This window comes from Leopardus geoffroyi, chromosome B3 (assembly GCF_018350155.1).
Source record: "Leopardus geoffroyi isolate Oge1 chromosome B3, O.geoffroyi_Oge1_pat1.0, whole genome shotgun sequence".
Classification (NCBI taxonomy): Eukaryota; Metazoa; Chordata; class Mammalia; order Carnivora; family Felidae; genus Leopardus; species Leopardus geoffroyi.
The window spans coordinates 50,365,729-50,388,344 of record NC_059337.1 but is presented as its reverse complement, the minus strand read 5'-3'; the positions used below and the strand labels follow the sequence as shown (position 1 = coordinate 50,388,344).

The window sequence follows — 22,616 nt, the reverse complement described above, 5'->3', positions numbered from 1 at the left end:
GATGTCTTGGCTTAAAAGTGCTGACAGGTTTGTGGAAATAACGAGAACATTTAAGAACTATTTGTTGATACCTACTGCCTGGAGTGATCCAAGCACTCAGCAGAACAAACGTGCTTCTTGCCTGCTTCAGTGGAATTACTGCGGATACAAATTTACTGCATGAACTAGAGAAAGTGCAAAAGAGACAAAGCAAGCCAGAGAACGTATTTAAAAATGGTCGGCAAGTCAAGATGCCAGTTCACTATTATTAACACGTTCTTATTATTAATGTATTAATACATTAATATTATTAATACATGCCAGAATAAGCAAGAGATGGAAGATAGGAATATTCTATGCCCTATTTAAGTCTCATTTTCCTCTTCAGATGTTAGCAGCATTGTGCAAGTGTACATAATTTTATATCTTTGTCGTACAACCATGCCCTCTAAACTCAAGCCAATTATTTCATCTCTTGCTCAACCAAAGAATTAGTGATCACTCAAGGTAAGAGGAAATATGGTTACAATGGTCTTACTGAGAGAGAGCATGTTGGTGTCTAACATAGTTCCTTCCAAAGAGTCCATCAGTGGTAGTTTAGAGGACTGTAAGTGATTTCCAATAACGATAAACATTGTACTTTATGGCCACAGTTAAGAGAATCCAGGAGGTAAAGAAGAGACGATGGAGGAGTCTGGAATGATTAGTACTGAGGAGGAGCTTAATGCTTTGAATTTTATTTCCATTTTGAGACAAGGCTTGGAAAATTGAGAAGATAAAAGCAGTGTTTTTCAGAGATGAGAGTTAAGAGAAAAAAAAAATGAACTTGGTTGGGCTATCTCTGAGACCCTTGTCTGACAGGAAGTTAAATAGCTGGGACCAGGATTGTAGATAAGTGTGAGATAAGGAATAATCTCACTCAACATGTATCATTGTCAAAGCTGGGGTGTTAAACAAAAATGGGAGAAGCAGAGGAAAGAAGTCTAGACCAAGACTGAGTCAGAAGAGAAAGTTAATAGAGCTCAGAGTACAGCATAGACTATAACTACTACTTGGGCTTTCTGCCCTTCTTTTTCTTTCATTCTTCAAGTAGAGAGCTACCTACAACTTCCTGTCTGCCAGGAACAGTGGTACTAATCTATGCTTTAGTTTGGAAGAATATTAATAGCCCTAGGGCAGCAGTGAGGCGGCACCTATTTGATCTACTTCAATAACATTCCTGCCTACAGAAGTCTATAATAAATTAATTACTACCAGTAATGTATAATCTACTCATATATATCATCTCAATGCTCCCAACACTGCTACAAGGAGGGTAATTATTCCATTTTCTGTATGAGATCACTGAGATTCATATAAGTTAAAAAATAATTACTGGTCTAGTAACGAGGCTCTTATCTTCCTGTGACAAAAACCTTGCCTGCAAACTCACTTCATTGTGAGGTCATTGACTTTCTCCCTGGTCCTCAGGCTTTGCTCTCGCTCTTTCCAGGAGTTATTTCAAAGATAAGAATCTTACTTTTTAAAACTGAAACTATGGTTAATTTAATATCTACTCTCTTTGTTGTCAAGACCTATTCACTTGAACCTCTACTTTTTATTTTTCCCTGTTACATGCCAGAGTTGGCTCTAGAGAGGTAGATACAAGTGAGATTTGTCATTTTTTGAAACATGTATTCTAGTGGGTACATCTGTATAAACAACCAAACAATGCAGTTATACAGGGGTTATGACAGAAGACTTAGAACAACTGTTCTCAAAAGTGTTTCTGCTTGACCCTTATCTTTATAGGAGCATTATTTACAATAGTTAAATTACGGAAGCAGCCAGAGTATCCACTGATAGATGAATGGATAAGGAAAATGTGAGATAGATACATATATGTGTGTGTGTGTGTATGTATATACACACGTGTATACGCACACCACAATGGGATATTATCCAAGTATAAAAAGGAATGAAATCTTGCCATTTGCAACAACATAGATGGAGCTAGAGAATATAATGCTAAGCCAAATAAGCCAGGCAGAGAAAGACAAATACCATATGAATTCACTCATATGTGGAATTTAGGAAACAAATCAAGCAAGCAAGGTGGGGGAGAAAAGACACAAGCTAAAAAAACCCCACAAAAAAAACAACAAAAAAAAAAACCTACAAAAAACCAGACTCCTAACTATAGAGAACAAACTAGTGGCTACCAAAAAGGAGGTGGGGGTGGGTGGGTGAAATAGATGAAGGGGATTAAGAGTACCCTTATCTTGATGGCACTGAATAATAGATGGAACTTGAAATTCTATATTGTACATCTGAAACTAATATAACACTGTATGTTAACTGTACTGGAATTAAAATTTTAAAAATGTTTTTCTGCTCCAGTTCAACCAAAAAGTAGGCTGTTCTCTATTAGCAACAAATATTTATTTACCTTTGAACCCACACAACTGCCGATAAGCCCATCTTTGAAGCCAGGAGTCATGATTTTCCCCTCTCCTCTCCTACTCACTGCCCAGCCCCTCCCACTGAGAATCTCTGATGTTGAGGTTACAGAGAAGTGCAGTTGTTTGAGATGGGGAGGAGGTAGGTACCCTCAAAGTCCATGAGTGTTAGGTTCAAGTTTCATTTGGGAGGTAGATAAGTGTGAGCCTATGCCACTCAGCAAGGAGGCCAGTACCAGTAGAGGAAGTACTGGAGTGAAAATAGATGAGTGGGGAAATAGTGTGTTGGCCCTGGGGATCTATAAAGGAGTTCAGGATGGCTGGAGCAAGAAGGTAGAGGGAAAAGTCAAAGAAGATGAGACCAGAGGGACAATCATACCTTACTGGGATATAAAGACATTTGTTCTATATCTTGTATCCAATAAGGGATATTGATTATGAAAACTGTATCTTTGTATTAATAGCCTAGAAAAAAAAAACTGTTGGCAATGTAAAAATGGGCTGGATAACAAACAAACAAGGAAAAACAATGAAAAGATGAGCTAAAATAGTAAGACCTGGAGTAGAACACTATCAGTATGGGCGTGTAAGTTTGTGTAAGTTTGTTTGTTGGTTTATTTATTTATTTTGAGAGGGGACAGAGTGAGAGAGAGAAACTCATGCAGACTCTGTGCTGTCAGTACAGAGCCCATCATGGGGCTTGAACCCACAAACTGTGAGATCATGACCTGAGCTGAAATCAACAGTTGGGCACTCAATTGAGTCACCCAGACGCTCCTACAACATCTGTTTTTACACACTATAACAAACCAAGATGCATTTAACTAATGGTGTCTTGCAGTCATTGGTAAGTAAGCAGCAATTATAAGAATTTTACTGTCTATACATTTATATATCTAGTAAAAGTGCTCTGCGGAAGTGTTGTAATTTTATTGTTATTGCTAGCGGTATGAGCTGGACATTTGCAATTTCTTAACGTTTTAGTTGAGAAAAATTAGGATGATTTAAGGAAGGATAGGATGATGATTTGAGGCTTTGGGTGAGATTGCGAGCCCACCAACATCACTGTCTGCAGAAGAGCTGCCCACTTCTTGAAACAAGAGAGACAATAATGAAGCGCTATTTTATTTAATGCCATAACCCCATTGCTCTTGATAGCTTAAAAGACAATAATTTGGAAAAAGTCCAAGACATTGATCATTCTGAGTTGAAGAGTAATTCTCAAAAGCTGGACTCTGAATGAGAAACTTAAGGAATAACAATTCACTTTGTTTATATATATATATATATATATATATATATATATATATTTAGTTTTGTGCATGTTTATTTTTTTATTTTTATTTTTTTAATATATGAAATTTATTGTCAAATTGGTTTCCATACAACACCCAGTGCTCATCCCAAAAGGTGCCCTCCTCAATACCCATTACCCACCCTCTCCTCCCTCCCACCCCCCATCAACCCTCAGTTTGTTCTCAGTTTTTAACAGTCTCTTATGCTTTGGCTCTCTCCCACTCTAACCTCTTTTTTTTTTTTTTTTCTTTTTTCCTCCCCCTCCCCCATGGGTTCCTGTTAAGTTTCTCAGGCTCCACATAAGAGTGAAACCATTTGGTATCTGTCTTTCTCTGTATGGCTTATTTCACTTAGCATCACACTCTCCAGTTCCATCCACGTTTCTACAAAAGGCCATATTTCATTTTTTCTCATTGCCACGTAGTATTCCATTGTGTATATAAACCACAATTTCTTTATCCATTCATCAGTTGATGGACATTTAGGCTCTTTCCATAATTTGGCTATTGTTGAGAGTGCTGCTATGAACATTGGGGTACAAATGCCCCCATGCATCAGTACTCCTGTATCCCTTGGATAAATTCCTAGCAGTGCTATTGCTGGGTCATAGGGTAGGTCTAGTTTTAATTTTCTGAGGAACCTCCACACTGCTTTCCAGAGCGGCTGCACCAATTTGCATTCCCACCAACAGTGCAAGAGGGTTCCCGTTTCTCCACATCCTCTCCAGCATCTAGAGTCTCCTGATTTGTTCATTTTGGCCACTCTGACTGGCGTGAGGTGATACCCGAGTGTGGTTTTGATATGTATTTCCCTGATAAGGAGCGACGCTGAACATCTTTTCATGTGCCTGTTGGCCATCCGGATGTCTTTTTTAGAGAAGTGTCTATTCATGTTTTCTGCCCATTTCTTCACTGGGTTATTTGTTTTTCGGGTGTGGAGTTTGGTGAGCTCTTTATAGATTTTGGATACTAACCCTTTGTCTGATATGTCATTTGCAAATATCTTTTCCCATTCCGTTGGTTGCCTTTTAGTTTTGTTGGTTGTTTCCTTTGCTGTGCAGAAGCTTTTTATCTTCATAAGGTCCCAGTAATTCACGTTTGCTTTTAATTCCCTTGCCTTTGGGGATGTGTCAAGTAAGAGATTGCTGCGGCTGAGGTCAGAGAGGTCTTTTCCTGCTTTCTCCTCTAAGGTTTTGATGGTTTCCTGTCTCACATTCAGGTCCTTTATCCATTTTGAGTTTATTTTTGTGAATGGTGTGAGAAAGTGGTCTAGTTTCAACCTTCTGCATGTTGCTGTCCAGTTCTCCCAGCACCATTTGTTAAAGAGGCTGTCTTTTTTCCATTGGATGTTCTTTCCTGCTTTGTCGAAGATGAGTTGGTCATATGTTTGTGGGTCTAGTTCTGGGGTTTCTATTCTATTCCATTGGTCTATGTGTCTGTTTTTGTGCCAATACCATGCTGTCTTGATGATGACAGCTTTGTAGTAGAGGCTAAAGTCTGGGATTGTGATGCCTCCTGCTTTGGTCTTCTTCTTCAAAATTCCTTTGGCTATTCGGGGCCTTTTGTGGTTCCATATGAATTTTAGGATTGCTTGTTCTAGTTTCGAGAAGAATGCTGGTGCAATTTTGATTGGGATTGCATTGAATGTGTAGATAGCTTTGGGTAGTATTGACATTTTGACAATATTTATTTTTCCAATCCATGAGCAGGGGATGTCTTTCCATTTCTTTAAATCTTCTTCAATTCCCTTCATAAGCTTTCTATAGTTTTCAGCATACAGATCCTTTACATCTTTGGTTAGATTTATTCCTAGGTATTTTATGCTTCTTGGTGCAATTGTGAATGGGATCAGTTTCTTTGTCTTTCTGTTACTTCATTGTTAGTGTATAAGAATGCAACTGATTTCTGTACATTGATTTTGTATCCTGCAACTTTGCTGAATTCATGTATCAATTCTAGCAGACTTTTTTGGAGTCTATCGGATTTTCCAGGTATAATATCATGTCATCTGCAAAAAGCGAAAGCTTAACTTCATCTTTGCCAATTTTGATGCCTTTGATTTCCTTTTGTTGTGTGATTGCTGATGCTAGAACTTCCAGCACTATGTTAAACAACAGCGGTGAGAGTGGGCATCCCTGTCGTGTTCCTGATCTCAGGGAAAAAGCTCTCAGTTTTTCCCCATTGAGGATGATGTTAGCTGTGGGCTTTTCATAAATGGCTTTTATGATCTTTAAGTATGTTCCTTCTATCCCGACTCTCTCAATGGTTTTTATTAAGAAAGGGTGCTGGATTTTGTCAAAGGCCTTTTCTGCATCGATTGACAGGATCATATGGTTCTTCTCTTTTTTTTTGTTAATGTGATGTATGACGTTGATTGATTTGCGAATGTTGAACCAGCCCTGCATCCCAGGAATGAATCCCACTTGATCATGGTGGATAATTCTTTTTATATGCCGTTGAATTCGATTTGCTAGTATCTTATTGAGAATTTTTGCATCCATATTCATCAGGGATATTGGCCCGTAGTTCTCTTTTTTTACTGGGTCTCTGTCTGGTTTAGGAATCAAAGTAATACTGGCTTCATAGAATGAGTCTGGAAGTTTTCCTTCCCTTTCTATTTCTTGGAATAGCTTGAGAAGGATAGGTATTATCTCTGCTTTCAACGTCTGGTAGAACTCCCCTGGGAAGCCATCTGGTCCTGGACTCTTATTTGTTGGGAGATTTTTGATAACCGATTCAATTTCTTCGCTGGTTATGGGTCTGTTCAAGCTTTCTATTTCCTCCTGATTGAGTTTTGGAAGAGTGTGGGTGTTCCGGAATTTGTCCATTTCTTCCAGGTTGTCCAATTTGTTGGCATATAATTTTTCATAGTATTCCCTGATAATTGTTTGTATCTCTGAGGGATTGGTTGTAATAATTCCATTTTCATTCATGATTTTATCTATTTGGGTCATCTCCCTTTTCTTTTTGAGAAGCCTGGCTAGAGGTTGGTCAATTTTGTTTATTTTTTCAAAAAACCAACTCTTGGTTTCGTTGATCTGCTCTACAGTTTTTTTAGACTCTATATTGTTTATTTCTGCTCTGATCTTTATTATTTCTCTTCTTCTGCTGGGTGTAGGCTGCCTTTGCTGTTCTGCTTCCATTTCCTTTAGGTGTGCTGTTAGATTTTGTATTTGGGATTTTTCTTGTTTCTTGAGATAGGCCTGGATTGCAATGTATTTTCCTCTCAGGACTGCCTTCGCTGCGTCCCAATGCGTTTGGATTGTTGTATTTTCATTTTCGTTTGTTTCCATATATTTTTTAATTTCTTCTCTAATTGCCTGGTTGACCCACTCATTCGTTAGTAGGGTGTTCTTTAACCTCCATGCTTTTGGAGGTTTTCCAGACTTTTTTCTGTGGTTGATTTCAAGCTTCATAGCATTGTGGTCTGAAAGTATGCATGGTATAATTTCAATTCTGGTAAACTTATGAAGGGCTGTTTTGTGACCCAGTATATGATCTATCTTGGAGAATGTTCCATGTGCACTCGAGAAGAAAGTATATTCTGTTGCTTTGGGATGCAGAGTTCTAAATATATCTGTCAAGTCCATCTGATCCAATGTTTCCTTCAGGGCCCTTGTTTCTTTATTGATCGTGTGTCTAGATGATCTATCCATTTCTGTAAGTGGGGTGTTAAAGTCTCCTGCAATTACCACATTCTTATCAATAAGGTTGCTTATGTTTATGAGTAGTTGTTTTATATATTTGGGGGCTCCGGTATTCGGCGCATAGACATTTATAATTGTTAGCTCTTCCTGACGGATAGACCCTGTAACTATTATATAATGTCCTTCTTCATCTCTTGTTACAGCCTTTAATTTAAAGTCTAGTTTGTCTGATATAAGTATGGCTACTCCAGCTTTCTTTTGGCTTCCGGTAGCATGATAAATAGTTCTCCATCCCCTCACTCTCAATCTAAAGGTGTCCTCAGGTCTAAAATGAGTCTCTTGTAGACAGCAAATAGATGGGTCTTGTTTTTTTATCCATTCTGATACCCTATGTCTTTTGGTTGGCGCATTTAATCCATTTACATTCAGTGTTATTATAGAAAGATACGGGTTTAGAGTCATTGTGATGTCTGTATGTTTTATGCTTGTAGTGATGTCTCTGGTACTTTGTCTCACAGGGTCCCCCTTAGGATCTCTTGTAGGGCTGGTTTAGTGGTGACAAATTCCTTCAGTTTTTGTTTGTTTGGGAAGACCTTTATCTCTCCTTCTATTCTAAATGACAGACTTGCTGGATAAAGGATTCTCGGATGCATATTTTTTCTGTCTAGCACACTGAAAATCTCGTGCCAATTCTTTCTGGCCTGCCAAGTTTCAAAAGAGAGATCAGTCATGAGTCTTATAGGTCTCCCTTTATATGTGAGGGCACGTTTACCCCTTGCTGCTTTCAGAATTTTCTCTTTATCCTTGTATTTTGCCAGTTTCACTATGATATGTCGTGCAGAAGATCGATTCAGGTTCCGTCTGAAGGGAGTTCTCTGTGCCTCTTGGATTTCAATGCCTTTTTCCTTCCCCAGTTCAGGGAAGTTCTCAGCTATTATTTCTTCAAGTACCCCTTCAGCACCTTTCCCTCTCTCTTCCTCCTCTGGGATACCAATTATGCGTATATTATTTCTTTTTAGTGTATCACTTAGTTCTCTAATTTTCCCCTCATACTCCTGGATTTTTTTATCTCTCTTTTTCTCAGCTTCCTCTTTTTCCATAACTTTATCTTCTAGTTCACCTATTCTCTCCTCTGCCTCTTCAATCCGAGCCGTGGTGGTTTCCATTTTGTTTTGCATTTCATTCAAAGCGTTTTTCAGCTCCTCGTGACTGTTCCTTAGTCCCTTGATCTCTGTAGCAAGAGATTCTCTGCTGTCCTCTATACTGTTTTCAAGCCCGGCGATTAATTTTATGACTATTATTCTAAATTCACTTTCTGTTATATTATTTAAATCCTTTTTGATCAGCTCATTAGCTGTCGTTATTTCCTGGAGATTCTTCTGAGGGGAATTCTTCCGCTTGGTCATTTTGGATAGTCCCTGGCGTGGTGAGGACCTGCAGGGCACTTCCCCTGTGCTGTGGTGTATAACTGGAGTTGGTGGGCGGGGCCGCACTCCGACCTGATGTCTGCCCCCGGCCCACCGCTGGGGCCACAGTCCGACTGGTGTGTGCCTTCTCTTCCCCTCTCCTAGGGGCGGGATTCACTGTGGGGTGGCGTGGCCCGTCTGGGCTACTTGCACACTGCCAGGCTTGTGACGCTGGGGATCTGGCGTATTAGCTGGGGTGGGTAGGCAAGGAGCCCGGGGCAGGAGGGGCAGGCTTAGCTCGCTTCTCCTTAGGTGATCCACTTCAGGAGGGGCCCTGTGGCAGCGGGAGGGAGTCAGATCCGCTGCCGGCGGTTTGGCTCCGCAGAAGCACAGAGTTGGGTGTTTGTGCGGAGCGAGGAAGTTCCCTGGCAGGAACTGGTTCTCTTTGGGATTTTGGCTGGGGGATGGGCGGGGGAGATGGCGCTGGCGAGCGCCTTTGTTCCCCACCAAGCTGAGCTCTGTAGTCCGGGGGCTCAGCAGCTCTCCCTCCCTTTGTCCTCCAGCCTTCCCGCTTTCCAAGCAGAGCTGTTAACTTATGACCTCCCAGACGCTAAGTCGCGCTTGCTGTCGGAACACAGTCCGTCAGGCCCCTCCGCTTTTGCAAGCCAGCTTCCGGGGCTCTGCTTGGCCGGCGAGCCGCCCCTCCGCCCCGGCTCCCTCCCGCCAGTCCGTGGAGCGCGCACCACCTCTCCGCCCTTCCTACCCTCTTCCGTGGGCCTCTTGTCTGCACTTGGCTCCGGCGACTCCGTTCTGCTAATCCTCTGGCGGTTTTCTGGGTTATTTAGGCAGGTGTAGGTGGAATCTAAGTGATCAGCAGGACGCACGGTGAGCCCAGCGTCCTCCTACACCGCCATCTTCCCTCCGGTCTTGTGCATGTTTAGAATAAAAAACCTATATTTTTCTTTTCAGATATAGAAATATATGATACATGACAAATCTGTGTCATTGATGAAGTTGGTTTAAGAGGGCCCTTAATGTTATTTAAAATTTTTAAAAATGCTTATTTACTTTTGGGAGAAGAAAGAGAGAGGGAGAGGGAGGGAGGCATGAGCAGGGGAGGGGCAGAGAGAGGGAGACACAGAATCTGAAGCAGATTCCAGGCTCCAAACAGTCAGCACAGAGCCCAAAGCGGCTCGAAACCACAAACTGTGCATTCATGACCACCCAGGTGCCGCAAGAAGGCCTTTTAATAAACACACAATTTAAATTCTACTTGCTAAGAAAGCATATCAGAGATTAATTTGATTTTTCCCCTAATGTAGAAATATATAATGCTGTATCTTATAACAGGTGGTGTGTTAATTATGATGAAATATAGAATCAAAATATCTTTAGGAATGGTGATTAATTGGATGTGGAGAATGAATCATCCAATTACACAGACAAATGTCATTCAGTGTTGACAATAATAAAAATAAAAAGGTGAAAAAAGAGGAAGGGAAAATATCCTGAATAACACATTCTAATAAGCAGCAGTTGAATAATTAAAGTTGATAATGATCATCTGGAGAATTGTGTTAAAATGTATGCAAAATATAAAATATTAAGCAAATGAAAATGATTATTGTATGTTTACCATTAACTAAATACAAAGAGTTGTTTTTAAAAGTCTGTAAGAGAATACAGCTATATTATAGGAGAGGGATTTAGAATGATTCATTATTAATCTTTTACATTGCCTTAGTGTTCCATAATGCTAAAAAAGATTAATTATACAGCCCTGCCCAATAATTGTCTTGGAAACATAGAAAAAAACAGAAGCGTGATCTGTTTTTTTTGTTGTTGTTTTCTTTTTTAGGCTTATAGTCTTCAATTAATTTAACAACTCCTTGTCATATAAATAGAGTCTACTAATTTTATGATTTCTAATGGAAATTATCCAGCCCGTGAATATTACCAATTAATCCTCAACCACCCACTTGTGGAAACAGCACACCTTTATCTCATAATCAGAAAGTACTACCTTTGGTAAAACTGCTTGATAGTTTCCACAGGAGTCTCTTGGTACCTTCTCTGAGATTTTTTCCAATCTATATACATTTAGTATGTTATCAGATCGATTCTGGGATAAGATAATAATATATATTAAAATCAGCTTTCAGTGGTGCCTGGGTGACTCGGTTAAGTGTCTGACTTCGGCTCAGGTCATGATCTCGCAGTCATGAGTTTGAGCCCCGTGTCGGGCTCTGTGCTGACAACTCAGAGCCTGGAGCTTGTTTTGGATGCTGTGTCTCCCCCTCTCTCTGTCCCTCCCATGCTCATGCTGTCTCTCGCTGTTTCTCAATAATAAATAAACGTTAAAAAATTTAAAATAAGCTTTCACGTCTTTAATCTTAGATATCAAATTCTTTAACAATTTCAGGATGTATATCCTTTAGATAATGTGTATTGGTTTGTTCTGTAACAAGATGATTAACTGAATCTGAGTCAACACAGACAGCAATATAATTTCATACCTCAGATTTTATTAAACTCTGTAAATTCCCTTTATTTAAGAAATTTTTTAATGTTCATTTCTTTTGAGAAAGAAAGTAAGAGACTGAGGAGGAGTAGGGGCAGAGAGACAGAGAGAGAGGGAGAGAGAGAATCCCAAGCAGGCTCCACACTGTCAGTGCAAAACCGGATATGAGGCTCCATCCAATGAACCATGAGATCATGACCTCAGCCAAAATCAAGAGATGGTTTCTCAACCAACTGAGCCACCCAGGCACCCCAGTAAATTCCTTTTATAGTAATGCAAAGAACTAAGAAGTAAAATTATGAAAAATAATGACTATGTAGTGTAGAACAAATATTGAATCAATTATAGAAGACACCATAATTTATGGAATTTTATCCATTTTGTAAATTTTATGTGATGATTGACTTTCCACATATTTCCTTAGGTCTCATGTTTTCATCCCATTTGTAGTGCCTATAGTCTAAAAGCCTCCTTTTTTCCTGGAGAGAACTCTTGAATGGCTGAAGAGGGGCTATTTGGGGAGGTTTGGGACTATTTTATACACTGATACAGGATTTCTGATCTAAAGATAATACTGTCTTGGAATACACTTAAAGTGTTTCAAATAGTAGTAAGAACTCTAGATCAATTAGGATAGACTTCTTACATCTTCCAAAAAAAAAAAAATGTGTGTGTATAAAGAACATGGGGTTTGAGGTAAGAGTCTTTCAGTGGAAAACAAGCTCTGCCATAGACTGTAGGCCTGGATAAGTTGCTTAACTTTAGTTTCATTAAAAGTAAAGTAGGGTTATTTGTAAGCCTCAGTTCATATTATTGTTGTAAATATGCAATAATCCAATCATATGAACAGTGGAATATGATAAGCCCTTGAGCTTGTGTTCAAATCCAATCACTGCTATCTATGACTTAGTGATTTTGGGAATAATTCTAAACAATTTTGTGCATTGATATCCTCATTTATAATATTATGGAAATAATTGTACCTATACTTTATTGGATTTTTTGAGAATAAAATGTGGTAATATATGTCAAGGTTGGCTGTAAGTATTAGCATTATACCTGGCTGCTGGTAAACACAATATAAATACTAACTCTTGTAAGCTAGTTTGCTGGCAATGGTTAGCAATAGCTTAATCAAATCAGCTGTACCAAAAAGGACTGAAATTAGACTGCTGCTTCCCTAGACTCAGATAGCACCTTCAGAGTTTCTTGTCTGCTGTTTCCTATTTTGATGATTCTCCCTGACCTCTTCATCATTGAGCCTAGCTAGTTTCTTACAGATTTTAACTGGTATCCTTGAACTTGACTTCTTGCCTGGAAAGTCAATGATTTCTTTATCTACATATAATTCCAGTCTTCACCATTTTTAGTTTTGATCTCTCCCAGATCTCTCTATTGGGGACATACTTACTTTTTATTTTTTTTTTAATTTAAACTTAACATATGGTGCAATATTGGGTTCAGGAGTAAAATTCAGTGATTCATTCACTTAAATAAAATACCAGTGGTCACCATAACAAGTGCCCTCCTTAGTATTTATCACCCATCTAGCCCATCTCCCCACCCCCCTTCCTCCATCAACCCATAGTTGTTTCCTTCTCTTCTCTCCCTCCTGCCACTTCCCATATGTCCATTCATTTTGTTTGTTAAATTCCACATATGAGTGAAATCAAATGGTATTTGTCTTTCTCTGATTGACCTATTTTGCTTAGCATAATACAGTGTAGTTCCATCCACATCATGGCAAATGGCTAGATTCCATTCTTTTCGGTGGCTAGTATTCCAGTGTGTGTGTGTGTGTGTGTGTGTGTGTGTGTGTGTGTGTATGCATATGTGTATGTATGTGTGTGTGTATATATAAATATATACATATATGTATGTGTATATGTGTATATGTATGTCTAGGATAAAGAATATATACATATGTACACACACCCACATACATTACATATTCTTTATCCATTCATCAGTTGATGGATATTTGGGTACTGTCCATAGCTTGGCTGTTGTTGATAATGTTGCTATAAACATTGGGGCCCTGTACCTCCTTGAATATGTATTTTTGTATCCTTTGGGAAAATACCTGATAGTGCAGTTGCTGGATTGCAGGGTTGTTCTATTTTTAGTTTCTTTTTTTTTTATTTTTTTTTAAATGTTTTATTTATTTTTGAGACAGAGAGAGACAGAGCATGAACAGGGGAGGGTCAGAGAGAGAGGGAGACACAGAATCCGAAGCAGGCTCCAGGCTCTGTGCTGTCAGCACACAGCCCAACGCGGGGCTCGAACTCATGGACCATGAAATCATGACCTGAGCCGAAGTCAGACGCTCAACCGACTGAGCCACCCAGGCGCCCCACCACCAACCTCTATTTTTAGTTTCTTGAAGAACTTCCATAGTGGTCTCCAGAGTAGCTAGCTGCACCAGTTTGCATTTTCTCCAACAGTGCAAGAGGGTTCTCCACTCCTGCCCTGCATCCTTGCCAAAACCTATTGTTTCTTGTATTGTTAATTTTAGGCATTCTGACAGGTATGAGGTGGTATCTCATTGTGGTTTTGATTTCTATTTCCCTGATGATGAATGACGTTGAGCATCTTTTCATGTGCCTCTCAGCCATCTGGATGTCTTCTTTGGCAAAGTGTCTATTCATGTCTTCTGCCATTGTTTCACTGGATTATTTGGTTTTGGGGTGTTGGGTTTGATAAGTTCTTTATAAATTTTGGATACTAACCCTTTATCAGATGTGTTACTTGCAAAAATCTTCTCCCATTCTGTAAGCCACCTTTTAGTGTTGTTGGTTATTTCCTCCACTGTGCAGCAGGTTTTTATCTTGATGAAGTCCCAATAGTTCTTGTTTGCTTTTGTTCCCCTTGCCTTTGGTGATGTGTCTAGTAAGAAGTTGTGGCTCTGAAGTCAAAGAGGTTGCTACCTGTGTTCTCTAGGATTTTTATGGTTTCCTGTCTCATGTTTAGGTCTTTCATCCATTTTGAATTTATTCTTGTGTATGGTGTTAGAAAGTGGTCCAGTTTTATTCTGCTTGTCACCGTCCAGTTTTCCCAACATCATTTGTTGAAGAGACTGTCTTTTTTCCATTGGATATTCTTTCCTGATTTGTTGAAGATGAGGTAACCCTATAGTTCTGGGCCCATTTCTGGGTTTTCCATTCTGTTCGATTGTTCTATGTGTCTCTTTTCATGCCAGTATCATACTGTCTTGATGACTAAAGCTTTGTAATACAGCTTGAAATCTGGAATCATGATGCCTCCAGTTTTGTCTTTTTCAAGATTGCTTTGGCTTTTTGGGGCCTTTTGTGGTTACAAAAAAACTTTAGGACTGTTTATTCTAGCTCTGTGAAAAATGCTGGTGGCATTTTGATAGGGATTGCATTAAATGTGTAGGTTGCTTTGGGTAGCATAGATATTTTAACAATGTTTGTTCTTCTAACCCATAGGCAGGGAATGCTTTTCCATTTCTTTGTGTCCTCTTCAATTTCTTCCATAAGCATTCTATAATTTTCAAACTATAGATCTTTTACCTCTTTAGTTAGGTTTATTCTTAACCAGGAAATCAACAAGGAAACAATGACTTCTAATGACAAACTGGACTAGATGGACTTAACAGATAGATTCAGAATATTTCATCTTGAAGCAGCAGAATACACATTCTTCTCAAGTGCACATGGAGCATTCTCCAGAACTGATCACATACTGGGTCAGAAATCAGCCCTCAACAAGTACAAAGAGATCAAGATCATACCATGCATATTTTCAGAATACAACAGTATGAAACTTGAAGTCAACCACAATGGAAAGTTTGGAAAGCCCTCAAATACATGGAGGTTAAAGGCATCCTAATAAAGAATGAATGGGTTAACCAGGAAACTAAAGAAGAAATTTTAAAGTATATGGAAGCAAATGAAAATGGAAACATGACAATTCAAAGCTTTGGGTTGCTGCAAACGTGATCCTAAGAGGCAAGTGTATTGCAATTCAGGCCCAACTCAAGAAGCAGGAAGGGTCCCAAATACACAACCTAACCTTATACCTAAAGGAGCTAGAAAAGGAGCAAGCCTGCAGAAGAAGGGAAATTATAGAGATTAGAGTAAAAATAAATAATATAGACACAACAACAACAAAAACAGTAGAACAGATCAATGAAACTAAGAATTGGCTTTTTGACAGAATTAGCAAAATTGATAAACCTCTAGCCAGAGTTATCAAAAAGAAAAGATAAAGGATCCAAATAGTTAAAATCATGAATGAGACAGGAGAGATCATGACCAACACCACAGAAATACAAACACTTACAAGAGAATACCAAGAAAACCTATATGCCAACAAATGGGGCAATCTGGAAGATATGGACAAATTTCTAGAAACTCACAAAGTAACAAAACTGAAACAGGATGAAAAATGGAAAATTTACACACACCCATAACCAGCAAAGACATTGAATCAGTAATCAAAAATCTACCAAAAAACCAGAGTCCTGGGCCAGATGGCTTCCTAGGGGAATTCTACTAGACATTTAAAGAAGAGTTAATACCTATTCTCAAATTGTTCCAAAATACAGAAATAGAAGAAAACTTCCAAACTAATTTTACAAAACCAGCATTACCTTGATTCCAAAGCCAGACAAAGACTCCACTCAAAAGGAGAATTAAACTTGGGCTCCAGGGTAGCTCAGTTGGTTAAGTGACCAACTTTGGCTCAGGTCATAATCTCCCCACTTGTGAGTTTGAGCCTGCTTTGAATTCTGTGAATTCCTTGAATTCTCTCTCTTCCCCTTCCCTGCTCACATTCTGTCTTGCTCTCAAAAATAATACATAAACATTAAAAATATTTTTTTAAAAAACAGAATTACAGGCCAATGTCCTTGATGAACATGGATGCAAAAATTCTCAAGATTTTAGCAAATCAAATCCAGTGGTACATTAAAAGAATTATTCACCATGATCAAGTGGGATTTATTCCTGGGCTGCAGGTGTGGTTCAGTATTCACAAATCAATCAATGTGAGAGACCACATTAATAAAATAAAGGATAAGAACCATATGATCTTGCAGAAAAGGCTTTTGACAAAATACAGCATCCATTCTTTATTAAAAACCCTCAACAAAGTAGGGATAGCTGGAACATACCTCAACATCATAAAGGCCATATATGAAAGACCCACAGCTAACATCATCCTCAATGGGGAAAAACCAGGAGCCTTTTCTTCATGGTCAGGAAAAGACAAGAAATTCCACTCTAACAATTACTATTTAACATAGTACTGGAAGTCTTAGCGTCAGCAATCAGACAGCAAAAAGAAATAAAAGGCATCCAAATAAGCAAGGAAGAAGTCAAACTTTCACTATTGGCAGGTGACATGACACTTCATAGAAAATCTAAAAGACTCCACCAAAAAATTGTTAAGAGATAATACATGAACTCAGCAAAGTCGCAGGACATAAAATCAATGTGCAGAAATCTGTTGCATTTCTATATACCAATAATGCAGCAGAAAAAGAAATCAGGGAATCAATTCCATTTGTAATTGCACCAAAACAATAAGGAACACTTTCTTTTTTTTTTTTTTTTTAATTTTTTAACATTTATTTATTTTTGAGACAGAGAGAGACAGAGCATGAACAGGGGAGGGTCAGAGAGAGAGGGAGACACAGAATCTGAAACAGGCTCCAGGCTCTGAGCTGTCAGCACAGAGCCCGATGCAGGGCTTGAACCCACGGACCGCGAGATCATGACCTGAGCCGAAGTCGGACGCTCAACCGACTGAGCCACCCAGGCGCCCCAGGAACACTTTCAATAAATGTTACAAAGGTGCCTGGGTGGGTCATTTGCTTAATTGTTCCTTGATTTCAGCTCACGTCATGATCTCATGGTCTTGAGATTGAGCCCCATGTTGGGCTCTGGGCTGGGTGTGGAGCCTGCTTAAGATTCTCTCTCTCTTCCTCTCTCCCCTGCTTGCTCTCTCTCTTTCTCTCAAAAATAAATAAATAAATATTTCAAAAATATCTTACATTTTTATAGAGCTTTACAGTATTTACCAAACACTTATCCACTCTTGAGGTAAGGCCATTAGGGAAACTTCTTCTTTTTCTTCTTTTTTTTTAATACTCAGATTTACAATAAAAGTTTATTATTACTTGATGAATAATCCATTGAAAGTATATGTTTATGCAAACATCTTACAGTAATAATGAAAATGTAAAACTCTAAGGAAGTACAACGTGATTTTGAGCATTTTTTTTTTTAATTTTTTTTTCAACGTTTATTTATTTTTGGGACAGAGAGAGACAGAGCATGAACGGGGGAGGGGCAGAGAGAGAGGGAGACACAGAATCGGAAACAGGCTCCAGGCTCTGAGCCATCAGCCCAGAGCCCGACGCGGGGCTCGAACTCACGGACCGCGAGATCGTGACCTGGCTGAAGTCGGACGCTTAACCGACTGCGCCACCCAGGCGCCCCTTGAGCATTTTTTTTAAACGGTAAAGATTAAGAGAAAATTTCTACTGCAATTACAAATTTTACGAATTTCAAAATATGAATTTAATGAAACTAAACTCAAGGCAGATAGAAATTTTGGATTCATGTCTGTAACTTGGGCTCATTATTCCATAATGCTCAGGTTTGGCCTGGGTCCTTGGCTGTCTCTGTTATAATCAGACAAACAAAGGAGTGAAATTTAAGACCCAAGAAAGTATGTGTGTGACACTGATTCTGGAACTTGTGAGTAGATAAGTTTGCTCAAAATTCTAGGTGTTCTTGGGAATTTGAATTAAGTTCTATGAGCAGGAAAACATGAAGAAATCATTAGTGTAAAAAACCACACAACCCATGTATATATTACACTTTGTAGTTTATAAATCACTTTCTCAAGCATTGTCACAATTGAATGTATTTCTTTACATAGTTATTTAAGTCACATTATTTAGCAGTCAAAACATTTCAAAACATTCAGACGCAGCTAGTTAGTGTGATTGCCATGTAGTGTGATGGCAAGACATTTATTAATTATACTTTATGTCACTATTAATTCTCTTCACAGGAGGTAGAAAATAGAAACCGCTAGGAATCCAAGCCTTAGATTGGAGCAAACGAAACTCAAAAGATCCTTCTAGAAACACAGTTATATACCTTTTTCCCATAAATGTGGTATTTGGGATGTGTCAGAATCAAGAATGAACTAGCAGTGAGAGGGGAAGAATATGGAAAGAGAATAGGAGGAAAGTGAAAAGTTACAGTGATGGAGGAGTTGATTCACTTTCTGAAGACAGGTGCTGAGAAGGAAAAAAAGAAGATTTAATTACCCTTTTCCCTTGCTTGATACTGCCATTTCTTGCAGTCCATAAGAGCATGCTGCCAATGATTTGTGTGTGTGTGTGTGTGTGTGTGTGTGTGTGTGTGTGAGATCCTAATCTTGGTTTTTGACTGGCGTTGTGCCATTGGCCTAGAGAGTATCAATTGGCATTGTTCTGGGTAATGATGGAAACTGTATGAGCTCTTTTCTCATACAGTCATTGCTGAACAGGCTCTCAAATGTCATTTCCCCCACACATACTATCTTCCCTCCTATCGCTTCTCCTTTTCCTTTTCATTCATTTGTGTTGATCTCTGCCCCGCTATTATCCTTTTCCTGTATTCTATGATCTAAACAAAAACTTTTAGTGAAATTCATGAACTTAAATATAATTTGCTCAGAATTGACAGACTTCTTCCTCATGTGCAGTGGTATTAATATTCACATTTATTACTGAATAAACATATAACTTATAACCTTGCTATTTATTGACATTCTATCTTTATTAACATTTTCTTTTAGTACTATTTCACATAATGAGTTGTGTGATAACTTAGTGAATTATTCAAGATCATCAAGCTAGTGATTGATACAAATAGAAGTGTTGGAGTTAAGACCACGGCTACTATAAAAAAATCCAGTAAGGCAAAATTTTCCCTTCATTAAGCTAAGAGCAAAGAGGCCATCTCTGTGTCAGTGAAAACGGGGCTGTGAGATGCTGATAATCTATTATCAGCTATTGTGGCCTGTTCAGTGGCAGAGGTGCGTAGCTGACACCCTTGCCTTTGAATTGTGTGTGCCTGGTGAAAAAGGTGATTCTAATAAGCTGGAGTTTAGCAAGAGTTTTATAGGTCAGGTGAGCATAAGGGAAGCTCTCCTCAGTGACTTGAGCACATTTGTGGTTGTATAAAATCACTAGCTTAGATGCAACAAAAAACAATTCAATGTATTCCATTATTTTAATAAAGATGAATATATTTCAAGAATATTTTTAATTGCAAACATGGTAACGCTTATTATGGAACATTGACTCTTACCAAATTTATAACAGTGAGAATCTTTGCTTTTTCTTTGACCCAGTATCACTCCACAGAAGTAACTCTCGCTATCAATTTAATGAATATCTTTCTAGGTATTTTTCTGTGTATATATAAGCACATGTAATACAGTATCATACTAAACTTACTAAAATGCAAACTTGCTTTTTTCACATAACATGATTTTTTTTCATTTATACACATATGTATTTAACTCGTTTACTTTATTGTGTTCTCATTGGATAGATAATATAATTCATTCCATAAATATTTAGGTTACCTAGCTTGTATTGCTATTACAAAAAGAAATGGTGCAGTGAATATCCTTGGATAACAAATTAATTTCTTGTTGTATTTTTCTGTGCAGTAGATTCCAAAAAAGGAAAAATTCTGATATAAGGGTTATTACAAATACTCTAAATGCAACTATGGCTCTTTGAGATACCAGTTTGGAGTTTCATCTGTGAAGATGAAACACATCAAAAAAGAATGATATTTTTTACAAATACAGGTATTTCTTATATCGTTGCAGACAAAAGTTGCAGTAAAATGGTTTGCTTCTATGTCTTCCCAGAAATACAAAGTTACATGTAACTAAAAATTTTTATTATCTTCCTTGTGATGCTGACAGAAAACCAAGGTGTCAACCAAGCCAGGCTAAAGTTTCAATGTATGGACCTATCCAAGAATACAAGCGATCACTTTGGTAGCTAGAGTCTCCTTTTCACTGGGTGAGGGTGAGGTCTTAAGAGGCTTGGATTTTTCCTATTTTGTGAACCAGTTGAAAATCATGGTATACATTTAATCTTTTTTACAGCCTTTTTCTTAAAGGAAGTCCTTATCCCATTGAAATCATTCCTCTTTCTCCTCTTTCAGGGCTGGGCGAGGGCTTTATGGTATTGACAGTATGCCAGATCTCCGTAGGAAGAAAACTTTGCCCATTGTACGAGATGTGGTAAGGAACTCCTGTTTCATTCTCTTCAGTTGTATGTGTTGCCTTTTTCTTTATCATTAAGTGCCATGCCTATCTGTATTTCATAGAATAATACATATAAGAAGTTGGATTCTACCAAGTGTTGCATTTATCATTTCTTTAAAATCTATTAAATAAATGAAATAATTCTAACCTTTTGACAGCGTTTTTTTTTTTTTTTTTTTTTTTTTTTTTTTTTTTTTTTAAGCCTTCTTTCTTTTTCTCCAACATGGGGCTTGAACTCCTGGTCTTGAGATCAAGAGTTGTATGTTCTACTGACAGAGACAGCCACGTACCCCTTGGCCCCCCTTTTTATTGGTTAAAATTACAAACCAGTTTAAAATGGCATAACAATTGGGCAAATAGAAGTCACAGGGCATGCTAACTGAGCTGCTGCAACTGGGCTTTGATAGGTGCAATGTTGCAAAGGACCACAAGTTTAATGGGCACTTGGAGGCTTGTTTTGGACTTCTTCACCTTATGTCACTGGATTCTACTACTTTATAAAGCAGCAGATACTTTTAACCAATTATTTATTTAATTAAGATCAAATTTAATCACATTAATAAGTGATTCCACTCTCTGAAGAAAATTACAACTCTAAACTCATTAAAACCTCATTAAACCTAAACATGAGTCTGAATAACTCAAGCTCTCCTATAACAAAATACGCACAGGACCACCTAAAGATGCAAAGGATTGATAATGGTCCACATTAGACTATTAAAAACAAATAGCTTAACTGCCAGAAAACAAAGTGTTTTGTTCTATCATCCAAATTGTCTCCACAGTTTCCTGGAGGCAAATTCTTAACAGTTTATGACATGAAAATATGTTTTATCCCAGAGAAATAGAAATTTCCCTTTTAGCGGCCATTTATGCTATTTCTTATATCAGTAATTTTTAATTTTGCTATGAAAACCTTCATCTGAAAACCATCACTTGTGTTTGAAATTAGGAAAGATAAAATCTTGATTGGAAAGATCTTCTACTGAAAAGCATGCTGTGTCTCTGTAGCCCAGATTTCTGCCATTGTAGTGTGGATATTATTTTAAAGTGTTCAGTTTATTTAACATCATTATACTCTTTTCTCACCTTTCTTATGTCTAATTATTTACACTTTGTTTCCTCTGACACTTGGGATCTTCAGGCCATGGTAAGTGATTTTCAATTTAATATTTTCTATATTTCTGAATGTACGTTGCGCTTACTCATGGGATAAAAGAGAGCAAGATGGGGAAATAAAAAGAGAAGACTGAGAAATTTGGGTTCTGCAAGAATTTAACATCTAGTTCTATTCTGAAAGATACACAAAATTATATACACAACAGGTACGAATACAGACTGAAATAAAATGCAAACATAATTTTAGAGACAATAGTTGTCAGAAATGGAAGATCATCTTGGCTAATTCCTTGGACGTAATCTCTCTATAGGTTTACACAGAAGGGGTGGTGATGGATGGATAGTGACTTCCTCACTGAGGATTGCTAAACTTTTATCTGAGTTTATGGCTTTGTAGCTCCAAGGAGATAGATTTAAGACCAGGTGCAAAATCTCATTGTGACTTCCCTTTGTTCCTAATGAGATAACATATTAAACATTCCCATCTAAAACTTCGGGTTTCCAAAGTTCTCTACAGTTCTGCTGAGTGTATTATATCACACACATTTCAGGTAGGAGATATAATGGTTCTGTTTTATGGTAGGGAAACAAAAGGGACTTGACTTTTATTTAAAATTACTTATGTTACCAAGATTGAGTTGAGAAAACCAATCTGGGTATAATGGTTCTCACCTGATAAAGTGAACACTTAGGAAAAATATACTGCTTAGATATGAAAGAATATTCCAGGGAACTGTGAACAACTCAAGGATCATCTAACACCTGTGATTTGGGGCCGTCACACAGATCATCTGGCTCTGCGCCAGTGGCCATGTTTTATGAAGAAATGTGATCATGATCACCTTGAGGAAAAACAAAGTTAGAGAAGTCTCTTGCTAACATGGAAACCTGGGGCT

General features: G+C 38.2%; 1 protein-coding gene across 6 annotated transcripts in view; it reads left to right on the top strand.

Annotated features, from left to right (window-relative positions):
• The window catches only part of UNC13C (unc-13 homolog C), a 611,894-nt gene that overhangs the window by 221,582 nt on the left and 367,696 nt on the right, over nt 1–22,616 (top strand). For 4 of the 6 annotated variants that reach the window (XM_045449688.1, XM_045449692.1, XM_045449691.1 and 1 more), the window contains exons 9-10: nt 20,499–20,577; nt 21,746–21,751. In XM_045449688.1, the coding sequence (XP_045305644.1) occupies nt 20,499–20,577; nt 21,746–21,751 (85 nt within the window). The remainder of the gene's footprint in view (nt 1–20,498; nt 20,578–21,745; nt 21,752–22,616) is intronic. The other 2 variants (XM_045449689.1, XM_045449693.1) reach the window with 1 other exon arrangement.